This window comes from Ptychodera flava, chromosome 1 (genome assembly GCF_041260155.1).
Source record: "Ptychodera flava strain L36383 chromosome 1, AS_Pfla_20210202, whole genome shotgun sequence".
In the NCBI taxonomy this organism is placed as follows: domain Eukaryota; kingdom Metazoa; phylum Hemichordata; class Enteropneusta; family Ptychoderidae; genus Ptychodera; species Ptychodera flava.
In genome coordinates this window covers 14,449,277-14,463,901 of record NC_091928.1, presented here as the reverse complement: position 1 = coordinate 14,463,901, position 14,625 = coordinate 14,449,277, and the positions used below count along the sequence as shown (strand labels likewise).

At 36.2% G+C, this 14,625-nt stretch overlaps 1 protein-coding gene and 1 long non-coding RNA gene across 2 annotated transcripts; both read right to left on the bottom strand.

Annotated features, from left to right (window-relative positions):
* Positions 1-3,351: 3,351 nt before the first annotated feature.
* Positions 3,352-5,251, bottom strand: LOC139132346 (uncharacterized). The gene is made up of 3 exons (XR_011552271.1): positions 5,097-5,251; positions 4,637-4,730; positions 3,352-3,655 (listed from the first exon to the last, which is right to left on the bottom strand). It is a non-coding gene; the product is annotated as an uncharacterized lncRNA (long non-coding RNA).
* A 564-nt stretch (positions 5,252-5,815) lies between these two features.
* On the bottom strand, positions 5,816-13,531 carry LOC139132235 (signal peptide, CUB and EGF-like domain-containing protein 3). The gene is made up of 8 exons (XM_070698659.1): positions 13,331-13,531; positions 12,892-12,981; positions 11,501-11,623; positions 11,023-11,305; positions 10,521-10,597; positions 8,456-8,578; positions 7,538-7,657; positions 5,816-5,922 (listed from the first exon to the last, which is right to left on the bottom strand). The coding sequence occupies exons 1-8, from the start codon at positions 13,410-13,412 to the stop codon at positions 5,816-5,818; spliced, it is 1,005 nt and encodes a 334-aa protein (XP_070554760.1). The 5' UTR covers positions 13,413-13,531.
* Between the last annotated feature and the right edge of the window lie 1,094 nt (positions 13,532-14,625).

Here is a 14,625-nt window from a genome sequence, read left to right as displayed (position 1 = left end):
TAGCAAATATTGTAGGTCGCGGCGAATCATCTTTTCCTCCTTGTTAGAATGTCAATGTTTGCAGGGAGACTACACTGCATCCACACATTTGACAGTCACAATTTGCAACACTGCCACTGTCGTACAAGAAAACATGCTGCATCCGGTACCACGGGAAATTATTTTTTTTCAACTAGTAGGAGTAACTTCAGTGTTTGCGAGTTGGCATTAAACGTATCCTCCCGTTTTGCGTTTGTTTCACTCGCTGGTAACAAGTAGCCATTGAGGTAGTCAGCCAAAAGATTTAGTGTCCTTAAGAACACTGACTCGTTTATACTATCTGCTGACGTAAAGAAAAGATTCCTTACCTGTCGTGTAGAAGGTTGCCTTGAACCCTCTTCCATCACCCGCTCTATCCGTTGAAAACACAACAGTCAACTCATTGGAGGTAGATGAAAGAAGTGGTATCTGAGATCCACAAAATTGACCAAGCCGTTGATCATCGTTCACTTCTGAGCCATTGTACAGGGCCAGGTAACTAATGCAGCGTATCTGGTCGCCGTACTGCTGTCCGGGCACGTCAAAGGAGTGAAAGTTCAGGTGGATATATCGACCGACTGGTGCAATAATGGTCCACACGCAGTAACTCTCGGGGTAGTATTGCTCATCTCCCGTCAGGAAGTTGGTACTGAATATGGATCCAGTGGCGTCCGTTAGAATACTAGGAGATCCACAGCCCGAACATTCTTTCGTGTCGCAATCTGAAGAAAACGTATCAAAGGCTCTTTTTGATGCAACTTTATCAACAAAATTCAAGCTTACATTTTCGGACGTTCCAAGTGATATTTTTTCTCCGTTTTATCATTTATTTGGACGGAACAACGTAATGTATTTCTTATGACCTAACGATACATTGGTGTACTGTACTTTTCTTTTAGCTTTCATGCTTTGTTGATGGTAAGCTTAGGTAACAAAAGAAGTATGAGCTTTTAGAATATTATTAAAGTTGTGACTCTCAATTATATTGTTCAATGCTGCTCACTATATCTATGCATTTATAGATATTTGATAATTTACATAAATGTACTTAAATGAAATAGGGTTACTACAACTGGCATGTACACAAAAAGTTTGACCTTAGAATTTCACCAAAAATGTTCATCCACTATACATGGGAGTCAATGATAAAATTGTGAATTTTTTTTTCCAATGAAAAACTTGGTATACTTGTGCATATACAGACGTCCAATAATTATCATAATTGTACTTGATTAGAATATGATGGTTAAAGGTGCATATTATGTGTACAAGAAATCTGATTATGGAATTTCACTGAAAATGTTCATCCACTGTATATGGGAGTCTCTGAGGAAAGTATGAATAATTTTTTTCCAATACAAAAATAGGTAAACCTGTGTATTTATGTTCTCTCGATTATTGATATTAATGTACTTGATTAGATTAGGGTAGTAACAAATGGATGTGTTCGCCAGAAATTGGATTTTTGGAATTATACAAAATGTAGATTAGCTGTACATCGGAGTCTATGAGGAAAATATGCATATTTTTTCCAATACAAAACTATCATAATCTGTGTATTTATAGACATTTGATAATTCATTTTAAAGCACCCAGTTAGCCTTGGATGGTTAAGGGTTGATATGTGTGCAAATTGGATTTTGGAATTTCACCGAAAGGTTGATTCATTATACATTGGAGTCTATGAGAAAACTAAGAATAATTTTTTTACAATGCTAAACTAAATTAATTTGTGCTTTTATAGGTGTTTGATAATTGATAAAAATGTAGTTGATTCAAATAGGCCATTTAAAAGTTCCGATGTGGACAACAATTATGATATTGGAATTTCACCTAAAAGTATTATTAAACTTTTCATGGTACTAGTAGTCTCAGTACAGGTAAGTGTTAAATAATTTTCCTAGCAAAACTTACTATATCTCTAATATGTAAGTAATAGGAATTGTTCATTGCCCTCAGTACAGTGAGCTTAATTTACAATAAGACAAGCCCCAGAGTTGTCAAGTCAAGATGTTCATGTGACAGATAATTATACTTTTGTTCAGATTTACAGTTGAATAACTTCAGAGAATGAAATCATGCAACGAATCCTTTTATCTCCCAGAATATTTCTGAATACTGAAACTGCTTTTTGACGGGACGGATACTTATGATTATTAAGTGAACCCCCTCTGAGTTGTATGAAAAATACATGACCCCCCCTTTGCAGTTTTCAATTTTAGGTGAGCCCCTGGATTTTGCCGGCCCACCCCGGCCATAATAACTGAACGCTCCCTAAGATGTATAACTTTCTCTGTATTCCCATTAACAATACATTGCGACGGGGCTAATTGATAATGTGTAATCGTTGAAGAGTTCCCACATAGCAGATTTTTGATATGTTGTTAAACTTACATGGTTTGAGCTTAACTTCTACGGGCAGTCGAACCACGCCTTCAACATCACGAACTGTAATTCTGTCACCGACGGCTAGTTCTTTATATGTCGCCGCGTCCACGATATTGTTCATCGAACACTGCGTACAGTTCGTGTAACAGCCATCCTTCGTGCCCAGGAGGTAGAGTGAAGATTCGGAATACAAGCCTGTAGGGAATATGTTGGCAAATATTCTGTCGTTATAGCCTCGATAACCCAATGCGTGTTTGGCTTATACTACATTTATACGAAATGCTGGTACACCACAGCACACACACAATAGAAATTATATAAATGTTGTCGTTTATCTGATAATTATTTATCAAGCGACAATTGTATATCAGAAAAATTGTGGGTGAAATCGACCAAAGGGTATGATTCTTTTAAGAACAAACATTACATCTATACGGGCGATATTAAAAATAGGAAATGTGTAATTCTTTTTCTGGAACTTCAGTTGCTTTTCACTTCCACGGAGTGAATTTATCGCAACCGAAATGATTATATCAGCTTCGTTTCCCTTGCAATATTTATCCTTTGTGTAAACGCTGTCTTGGATTCGATTCTCGGTCCATTTGATGATGAATGAGGATCGACATCAAAGTAAAGTGACAAAATAATAGGTTAAAAAATAAGAAAAAATTATAGGATTGTTGGAAATTATTGCTATGTTGAGAAATTTACAATCTGAGGGAGTAAATATTGATGCTCTTAAAAACAGGGATGCAGTAGTTATTAAGGTAGGTGGTATGCCCCTCAAAAGTGGAAGACTTTGTTGGTTCGTAAGAAAGTATAAATAATCACTCGCTGCTTTTGTACTTTGCCCCCCCCCCCCAAACCCCGAGGAAAAATGTTTTCCCTCTGGCCAAAAGACAGTTTCATGAAGTACAATGAAGCTTACCTATAAAGTCTCCAGGTTGAAATATAAGCATATCCTCCTGCGGAACGTCAATGACTATTTCACCAGATGTTGTATTTTCTAGAGTGATATCATTTTGTCCAATAAGGGTAAACTCATCACTGCTTTCCCGACGGTAAATTCCCGGATGTACGGTGACTGATGTTCCATCTTTCAATGGAATATTCAAACGCCATTGCCTGATCTTTCCACCGCACGGTAATTTCAATGTTTTATCGATGATAACTAGGGGACCATGCCGTTCTATGAAATAACCGTGGCCAGTATGAGTGCGTCCAATCGAGTCCGGGCACTGCAAAATATCTAGTATCAAAGAACAATATGAATGAGTTAACTTTACTTTTAGTAATGCATCCTCGTTGAATTACAAGAAGGCAAATTCAATTAACCCTTTGAGCGCCAAGTCAATTTTATCGCTGTCATAGAATATACCCCAGTCAATGTTTTTCAGACTTTTTGCCATACTTTCGACAAACAATTTTGCCCTGAAAACGTGTGATTTGGTCCAAATTGTCTTAAAAATACTGAAAAATTGACAACATACACAGTAAAATGTTGCGCTAAAATTTTGGTGGAAAGATTGCAGCACTCAGAGGGATAAGGCTGATGGGAATGCATACTTTGTCATATGATGCGATTTCTACTCTTGACACACTACCAGATTGACATATGGCGGGACAACCTTCATTTTTGCGTATACTTCGAGGGAGATATGCCGGACTCGACTCTCACCATCATGCAAGCATTTCCCCAAATATCACTGCGAAGTGCCGTAACCCTCACTACATCATCAGAAGAATTATGATTGGCATAAAGAGGAGTTCAACCAGCTCAGATGTTATCGTCTGCACACAGTGTAATACCAGAAATGAAATGACAATGCTCACGTGTTTCAGTACACTAGTACATTGCAGTTGTCTGTAAATTGAAACTGTTGCCAAAAGTTTGCAACTTCATTAAAAGTAGTGTTATGATTAACATTATGAATGAACAATATTCACCAAAGATTAATGCCAAATGTCATTACGTATGTATATATATATATATATATATATATATATATATATATATATATATATATATATATATATATATATATATATATATATATATATATATATATATATATATATATACAACTGAGTTGATCAGGATAATCTAAAAAATTACATTTCCACTACAAATTTGTTTCGTATAGGCTGCAGGGCCGCCTACACTCATCGGGTGGCTGTGATCGATCTTAAGAAAACATATGCAATGAAAAACAGGAAAGAAAGTCTATACCTCTTGGTAATATTACTAGTTGGAACAAATTCTGCAGGTATAACATATCCTTGGTCACGTGGGCATGTAAAGAAGAACCACTGGTGTAAAGAATCTGAAATAAAATATTAAGTGGTTGAAATTATAAAATCACAGAGTGAGTTCATTCGTGTGTGGCATAGGTGGAAATTACAAAGCAATTGGATCGTCGGATATTCTGAACACGCTTCGGAATTCAAATACAGGTCAGAAAACTCATGTTTGAATCAAACAATATGTAAGGGCGGAGGTCATCAGCTGCGCATTTTACGCGCAAGATTTTAACTACTTTCCGTCTAGTTTCGGAAGATCTACTAGAGCGACATTGCTAGAAAGATTCGACTATGACCTTAAAGGTATGTATCTTATAGGCATGGGGTATGTATGTAAATTCAAATATTCAAAACCATTTAAAAGTTACGATATTAGTTAGCAAACTCACCTCTGGTGGTTCAGTAATATCTCCACATACGTTAGCTAGTTTGTCATGTGTATCATGTTTCGTATCATATATCTCTAAGTAATCAACTGCACAGCGTGGTTGGTCACAGTCACCTACGACGTTGTTATACTGAACAATAATGTCTAGAACTTTGCCTGTAATTAAACATTCAAACATACAAATAATCATCCAAATATTCAATACGAAATGGAAGGAAGAGATGAATGATTTAATTACGCGAACACTGTAAATGTATTACTTACCAGGATTTAATTTCGCAATTTCGCTAATACTGCATATACACTCTGCTTAATCAATAGTGAAAAAGTGAACGATAGATGCTATTGTCTTAATAGCAAAATCGGTGAAAATATCGCAGATATCAAAGCAGTAGTGTGTTTGTATCGCTATATGATGTGTGTATGTGGGTAGGTACATAGGTAGGTAAGTAAGAAGGTAGATATGTATAGGTATGTATGTATGTATGTATGTATGTATGTATGTATGTATGTATGTATGTATGTATGTATGTATGTATGTATGTAAGTTTAGTTTTATTTTTGTATAACAATCCACAGACTAAACCTTTCTGACACACCTTGGCAGTAACTGTCCGATTCCACGGATGATGTTCGAGGAGGCCTATGATTAATATGCGAATGCATAGCATTGTTGAGCTCTCTTCAATATGATATCTTGATACATACCTTTTGGAACATTTACATCCCATTCACAGCGAAGAGTACCGATGGTTTAAATGTTATCAAACCGATGTCCAAAGGATTGAGATCCAAAATTTCATTGAAGCCACACTTTGACGAATATACTGGTAACAATAGGAGAAATAGATATTATTGTTTAAAGCCTCCGTTTACTTACTAAAATATGTCACCCAATATTCAGGTAGATGTTTTACGATTCGGTTATTAAGCTGTGATGTCCATAAAAGTGTCAATATTTCAATCTTTGTTGGTGGATTTGGTCGATTGAATTCAGGCGCTTAGAACGTTTGTGTATGAGGCGGCCATATTTGATTTGCAACTCGAAATTATTTAGTTGTCAAAATCTAAATTGTGTATTGATCGCAAATGTTGAAAAATGTTTTACGGTCACACTTACGTAGGAACTTTTACATAAGCTGTACTTCATGTCAAACCGTATTATTGAAATAAATGCAAAAAGGTACAGCGAATTGGCCTTTTATGGAATGGTGATAGGCCTGAGTGATAGACAATCGTGTAGATATTTCTAGAAATGTATATATAGTTTCTACATATATCACTGACTGCAGCTGATTCCGCTAATGTAAGTACCATATACACCCAGGAAAAGGCATGTCGAAGGTCATTATGACGAACTAGTTGGCATGGACACCTCAAATGTTTATTGTCTGTCGAATACCATATTACACAGTGAAAGCGATAGCATAGATCGTGAATCTCTTTGGTGGAAACATTTTTCCTTTTTTGAGGTTTATCAAAGCATAGACTCTCAAGTGACTGATAAAGGAACTACTCAGGGTTCAAAAACGAAAGCGTCAAAAGAATCACAGTGTCTCAGACATAACCGACTTGGCTAATTTCTAATACCAAAAAGCCGACACACAACACAATGCACAGTATGAATTTACTACACTTAAATAGTCACTGAACAATTACACAATCAGACCAATGCCATAAAACGTTAAACCACATGACTCCAAACCTAATTTTATAGCCGATGTGTGCAGCTGCGTTCACTTATTTTACTTGCAATGTGTCATGCTTTCCTGTTTTTCGTTCGCTAAACTGCTAAGGCCAAAAAAATAAAGTGTGCTGTTCCGATAACACGGTTTCAAAAAAAGGGTTGGTAGTTCGGCAGGAATTTTTGGAATAGAATCAAAGTGATATAGTATATTGCATTTCGACGAAATAGTTTCTACTATTCTGCTATTTAAGTCAGTAAATATATTCGCAGTAGTATTAATTTTACTTGTGTTATACATTACTTTATCATCTATGTTTACATATTTAGGCGTCGATTTACAGTACCGGCTCTGAGTCATTCCTGTAAGGAAATGGTCACGAACATTAAGTTTCAGGTAGAATACGCCTTGGGGACAGCTATTTGGACTCTTGGGGCCCATTTTAAAACTTATGGAGTAAGAAAAATTCTTACGGTCTTGGTTTTCATAAAATGGAAATTTTTAGTTTTCCAATAGAGTTAACACAGGGATGGCAGCCATTCTGTATGCTGAGGTCGCTTGTTTTTCCAGTACCAAACTTAGCACGGTAACCTTTGATTTTTATTCTTGATTTGGTAAGAGTGTGGTTGAAAGTTTCATTGAGGAAAGTTTGAGCAAAAGTTCAAGACTTTCACTTTCTAGGCGAATACTAACTTAAGAAATACGGACTGATGATTCAAAATTTGCTCTGTGAAGGGACGCGCATTTCTCAACTTACCTATGCATCCCTCATCTTGTGACTGTGAGTCGCAGTAGCATCTATCGTTGCCTGCCTCGGTTACACATATCCTGTCACAGCTACTGTCCACACTGCCTTCTTCTATGCAATTCATTATTTCTGAAAACATATTTGTTATCAAGTTACCTTTAAAGTTTTATCAAACTGTACATAAATTTAACCGTTTCTTGCAAATTATGATCAGTAAAATGTCTGTTGCGTATTTCGTCAAAAACATTATTATCCACACAGAAATGAATGTACAAATTTGTTCAGTACTGAAAATGCATTTTTTCAGAGGAAAATTGCACTACTAGCCAGTGAATATTTAAAACTATGTGGATAGACTCAGCGACCAAACGCTTTGGAATTCCGTTATTATCCATACGTAAATGGCTCTTGTTTTCAGGGTAACGTTCTCGACGAGGACTAACCTAAAGTCAGGTCAGTTGTAGCAGGTTTACAGCAAAAGCGTACCCTACTGACGGGCAACTTCAACAAGTTACATGTAATGGCCTGACGTATTTCCATTATATTTTTATTCTGACAAAAGAGTGGCGAGTTTCAGTCTCAACAAACCGGCTATCTCTTGCCGAAACCTTCCGTGTTTGTATTCATGTTTAATCTCTTTTCTAACCTGAAGGAAATTTCCCCGGAGATTGTTCTGGTCTCCATCAATATGAGACAGTGAGTTTTGTTTCAAATAGAGGCTCATATACATTGTCTTTAAACAAAAACATGATTCCACAGCAGTGAAAAAAATATAAAACATAAACAAAATGATTAACAAACAAGGGACAGATGGTCGACATCAGCATTAATTGAAAGTTAAAGAAATTTATGTTAATACATTCAAACATCAGAAATATAAAATATAGTTTACAGACATAGACATTTTGCAAACGGCAGTTTCCCTACCTGCACATTTGATGTCTGAGACGGGTCCATCACTACCACAGTCGCAGATCAATGATCCCGTTCTGTGTTTGCAAATTCGCTCACACTGAATGTTCTGTTGACGTACAGCACACTCGGTCCTGTCTGGAGAAGTAATGGAGATTTTTGTGAGATTTCTGCACAAGAAACTGTACAAAGCTAACATGAGCGATTCGAAGCCTAAATGATTTGACGATTGTCGTACCATACCTAGACGTACGAATACTAAAATCACTGTACAGTAATCCATAAAGTAATCCATAAAGTACCTGGGGCACATGAAAAGCACATTTCTGAAAAACAGTTGTAAAATTGTTACCAACTACTCTTTAGCTGCATCCTTTCCGGTAAAGATACCTTACCGAATATTTCTCGCTCAAATGGAATATTATGGCAGATTATATATATATATATATATATATATATATATATATATATATATATATATATATATATATATATATATATATATATATGTGTGTGTGTGTGTGTGTGTGTGTGTGTGTGTATATATTACTTCAAGTACAAAGTAATAATATCTGTTAGTTAAGTTTTATGCATCCCGCAGCGTTCAGACACAAGTGAAAGGGTTCTTAGGAACGCCCTTATTTACATCTGTGGGACGTACCATTCTATTTGCAGGTGGTGTTAAAATTTGATAAATATTTGCTTTGTTGGCGACGTTTTGAAACCAACTCAGAGCGTTCGTTTAACAGCGTAGATTTGTCAGCATTGATAATGTGCAGCTCTTCTGATATACAAAGATTACATAGCTTACTTATGTTAGAGTAGCTCGATGGTTTGTCAATAATTGACAACGAAATGTCACATTATCAATGCTGACAAATCTTCGCTTTAAACAAACGCTCTGAGTTGGTTTCAAAATGTCGAAGAAATTTGTGTTATTTTTCTGCTTTCCGCATCGAGCACTGTAATTTCCCAAGAGGACATCTGTATACTTCGATATATATATATATATATATATATATATATATATATATATATATATATATATATATATATATATTTATGTATAAAGCAAAGTGTTATAAATAATGACACAAATTACTTTAAGTAGAAAGTAATAATATCTGTAAGTTAAGTTTCATGCATCCTGCAATCTTCAGACACAAGTGAGAGGGTTCTTAGCAACACTCTCATTTACATCTTTGGGACTTACCATTCTATTTGTAGGCGGTGTTAAAATTTGATACATAATATTTGTTTTGGTGGCGACATTTTCAAACCAACTCAAAGCGTTTATTTAACAGCGTAGTATTGTCAGCATTGATTATGTGTAGCTTTTCTGATATACAACGATTACATTGCTTGCTTATGTTAGAGTAACTCGGTGCTTTGTCAATAATTGAACACGTGACGTCAAATACCTGGTCTTCGTCTTTGAAAAACCAAGCAAATTTTGACAACTCTCTGCTATTCCTGTATTTGTTGCTACGGAACGATTGTATGTGAGTAGCGACGCGCATCTTGAAGGTGTTATCAGCGATTACAATTGTTGAGACAAGACTCGTTGAAAAATAACTGTCTGATCAAAGGTGTCGTTCACAAGGAAAAGGTATCAACGGGAGTCAGTAAGGAGAAGGTTTACATCTGTTACTTAAGTTTCATGCAGATGATTGCAGGATGCTTGAAACTTAAAGGCACTTTTGGCGATCCCTGGGATCGCCTTTGTTCTAGTACATAAGAGGATTATGGAGGTGTGACAGCCTTTTGTTTTCAATTGAAATTGTAATCTGGTGGGTAAATTTTCTGATGAGATAATCTGGTGCCAATAGAGGCCTTTAAGTAACAGATATTATTACTTAGAGTAATTTGTGTTATATATATATATATATATATATATATATATATATATATATATATATATATATATATATATATATATATATATACATTTACATGTATATATATATATATATATATATATATATATATATATATATATATATATATATATATATATATATATATATATATATTATATATATATATATATATATATAAGTTGTTTGTTAATAAAACCTACCAGTGCTCTCACAAATATACATCTTCTGTAATTCACAGTCATCGTCATCCCAACGGTAAAGCCCCTCCATGGAATTCCTATTAATGAGGGTTTGATTTATAATATACTGTTAAATGTGAGCACATGCAATCATTTTTTGTCTATGCATTAATTCATTCCCTTGAGTCTGACGTCATTCTTATCCAGTGCTTTCACGGATGGTCACCTGGCCATATCTCTGTCTTCCTGGCTGTTGTCAGTCTGTCTTTATGTTTCAGCATAAGTCTGGATACGTTAATGTATTTTTCAGTAGGATTCTTTGACCATTATCTGAACGCGTCTACTTAAAATTGTGTATTTTAGGTTTTAGGTTAACTTTTAATATGTTGTCTATGTGTCATAAAAATACTGCATCATTGCAATACCTTCTAGTACTGCTGTAGTTAATTGCGTGAGTGTGAAAAGATTTGATATCCATGACTGTGACTGACTGTATAGAATGATTTAATGCTTAGAATCTCACCATTGTTGAACCAAACACGGTCCATTTCCGTTCGGTTCGCCTGGGGCAAATCCAAATGGTCGTAAACTCGTACCATCACTACTTTCTACGTAGCTGCTCGTGTAAGCTCTCGCATCGAACCAGAAATTTTCACCCTCTAATGCCGTCGAAAAAATATATTCTTCCAATCGCTGATGTTTCTCCTCGTCTGTATCTTGTACCGGAGATAAGCCATAGCTTTCACATGCGAGGGCTGCATTATAGGGATCTTTTGGTACCGTGAATGCTTTGAAAATTGGACTAGCTGGAAAGTAAATGATATTCAACTGATGATTGAAATTGACCAAAAAAGGTCCAACATTATTACTCATATTGGCAGACCATTTGGATCATAGCATGTTTTTGGCTTCCCCCTTGGGTGTGAGTTTTTTCCTTCGACGGTCGACTGTGTTTGCATGTTCATTTTGGCAAATGATAATTCTATATGCTAAAAACTTACCTTGGCAGCTTCTTCTATCAGTGCTTAGACGGTAACCATGGTTGCATTTACAATAGAAGGATCCCGGTGTATTGACGCATTCGTGTTCACAGAACCTTTGATAGACCGAACATTCGTCGATATCTGGGGGGGGGGGGTAAATGCCAGGGCGCATATTATTCTCAGTTTAAAATGTCAATGACCGACGTAAAGGTTAATACTATATATTATTGCCTGAATACATGGTTTTATGTGCTCGAGAGCAGGTGACAATTTGCCCGACGCTGGTAAAATTTAGAGAATTTACTCCAATGTTATGAAATACACGAAAACATGCCTAGGGTTGGTGTGCTTTTCTAGGGTCTGTCTATTTACCGTAAAACACGTATTTTATATATTTACTCTAATGATGGAAAAAGTAAAGAATAAGTAAAGTTTTCACAGCCTTCGTTTTTTTCGAAGAAAGAAAATTTATTTTACCCAAAGAGATAACCCTGGGATGGCGGCCATTTTGAATTTCAAATATCTGTAAGTATCAGCTAATTTTATTCTCTAGTACCAAACGTTGCATGGTGACCCTTCTTTTTTATTTTTAGACCCGAAGAAAATGGTTGAAAGTTTGCTTGAGGAAAATTTTGGCAAAATTTGTCTTTCCTTGACGAGGCGCCAACTACTTGAAACACTAGGTAAGAGCACTCACTCAATGTAGTACACGCCTCGAAAGTTAAAGACTTTAACTTGCGGTCAAACTTTCTTCAATTTGATATTTTAACCATAATAATTTTCTTTCAAAATCAAGAATAAAAATCGGAGTCACCGTTGAAATGTTGGTACAAGAGAAACAACTTACTGGAGATTTATCGATATCTCAAGTTCAAAATGGCCGCCATCCCTGAGTTTACTCTGATAAGAAAAACTGTTATTCCTCGAACAACAATACGGTGAATTTATTACATGTAGTTGGAAAAATCTTACAGGCATATGGTCTCTGAGACTTCTTGACTAACATTTGTTTATATCATTGCATTTTAGTTTTCGTAATAGATATGTATATACCCTCTCACCATTGAAAATGAAATAAAATAAAATAAAATAAACTAAACTAAAGTAAAATAAAATCGTCAATTTTCGACAAACTAAGACGGTGAAATTTTTTTCTTACACCGAGAGCTTTAAAATGAAACACTACAATTGATGGATCAGAAAATAATGCTAAAGGTTTTAGAGTGGGAGGTGGGAATACCCCGAGGCGCATTCTACCTTAATATATCAGACTTCAAACAGTCGAACCCCATACAATTTGATTGCATCATAGACATTGAAAGAAGTGCTCTCTGCCTAGATGTGATTGATTTGATGTTTGATGAACTGAGACCAAAGTCAATCTCATGTACATGAACAAGGTAACATACCAACACATTTGCTTTGTTGATGTTCATAACCCGGACAACAAGGCAAGTTTTCAAATTCTGCAGCATCTCCGTCTGAGCAATTCCTTATATCTGGAAAAGATAGCATTTTGGGTAAGATAAGATGTGTATACGCCATTGCCATTAATGTCATAAGCAACTGATTGCTGAACAAATTAAAATAGCAGAATACAGAATAGTCTGCAAGATTTAACTGCATTGGCGTGTTTTGTTGACAATCAAGCTCATCCGGGATATCTCAGTCTGAATTTGGAGCATCTTTTTACGACCCAAAACAACAATAAAGCAAACCATAGGGCTCCTTCCTTTGTTAAATACTGATGTCAGTGAAAATGCGAGAAGAGCCTCCAACAGTTATAATTCTGGATGCACATGCATCATCAAATAGTTACACACTAATTCAAAACAACAACGTCGTTACCTTGTCCGTAAACTTCGGCTTCGCAAATCGACAGCGGGTCAGTGCGATCAGGTATATCAACACTAACGTATCTTCCAAGCATTCTCCCAGGACAATTGATAACAATCTCGCCTCTGTTGTCGAGGCCAATCGGTTCTCCGCAAATCGGATTCTGTAGATGATCTTCATCGTTTCCCGCCCTCACAACGGCGCCAATCAAGCGATCGTCTGCAACATAATTTTGTTTCAATGGCGACGATCAGACAACTGACCGCGTACTGTTGCATACAGCAAATAATCATCTGCGATACAATTTGTTTCGGCGGGGGTCGATCGAACAATCGTTTGGAAAGTATTCTTTAAATGTCATTGATTACAAAACTTTCGCAATGTCTCATTGAATCAAACGTACAAAGTGGTTTTACTTCATCGGCGGCGGCCACTTAAGATCGTCTGCAAAATACTTGTACTTGCTCTGTAAGTTTAACTTCAGTGACCTTTACATGTATAAGTATTTGCTGTTCTTGTCCTCACTTGTTGAATTTTTCGACGACAAATTCGTGTAGAAAGCGTTAGTGGTCATCATGTTGCAATACTAAAGATGCTTTATAGTATAGTGCTTACGGCAGTAGGGAAAAACAATTATATGTACTTACACACACATACACACAACCAAGCATAATTCGAAAGAATGAAGGTTCTTTGTCACACACATAGAAACAGAATGTTTCAACTGAAATATTGCTTTCATCACGCATTGGCTAATGACAGAACCTTTGCAGTGGACTCATGTCACCATCATGATACATGTAAATCTAACATACACATGTGATGGACATTAAGAAAGTTTACGCAACTTACAACAGCAGGTATCGTCTCGATTTACAATGTGTACTCTAATAATTCGGTACGTCATCAGCAGATCAACTTTCCACCAAGGTTCAAAATCCCAGCGTGTGTGTGAGCAGCTCCCTCCCTCGTAGATACCGTTCTTGTCACCGTCGATGGCGCGAGATGCTACGCCCATTGCATCGTGGTCGCTGCTCTGAAATGCCGATTTCCCAGTTGCTAAATTGTTGTCCTCACCTGCATGATAAAACAACACAAATTTTTCCGACTCAATGTATTATTTGCATTATGCCATAATGCAAACTGATTTCCGCTAATGACGAGCTCTCGTTATAATCTGCTGACCCTGTCGAATAATTCTCACTTTACTATAAATCTGTTTCTACAAACATGAGCTATTATTCGATTCTTCAAATTAAGTGACAAGCATCAGTATGTAGTATGTTCAGTATCATGAGACGACCGCA

Coding starts and splice junctions, on each gene's coding strand:
- LOC139132235 (XM_070698659.1), bottom strand. CDS start 13,412: ATGCTTGGAAGATACGTTAGTGTTGATATACCTGATCGCACTGACCCG. Junction 11,306..11,500: donor TGATAGAAGAAGCTGCCAAG/GTAAGTTTTTAG, acceptor TTTACTTTCCAG/CTAGTCCAATTTTCAAAGCA. Junction 7,658..8,455: donor CTCAGACATCAAATGTGCAG/GTAGGGAAACTG, acceptor ATATGTTTTCAG/AAATAATGAATTGCATAGAA.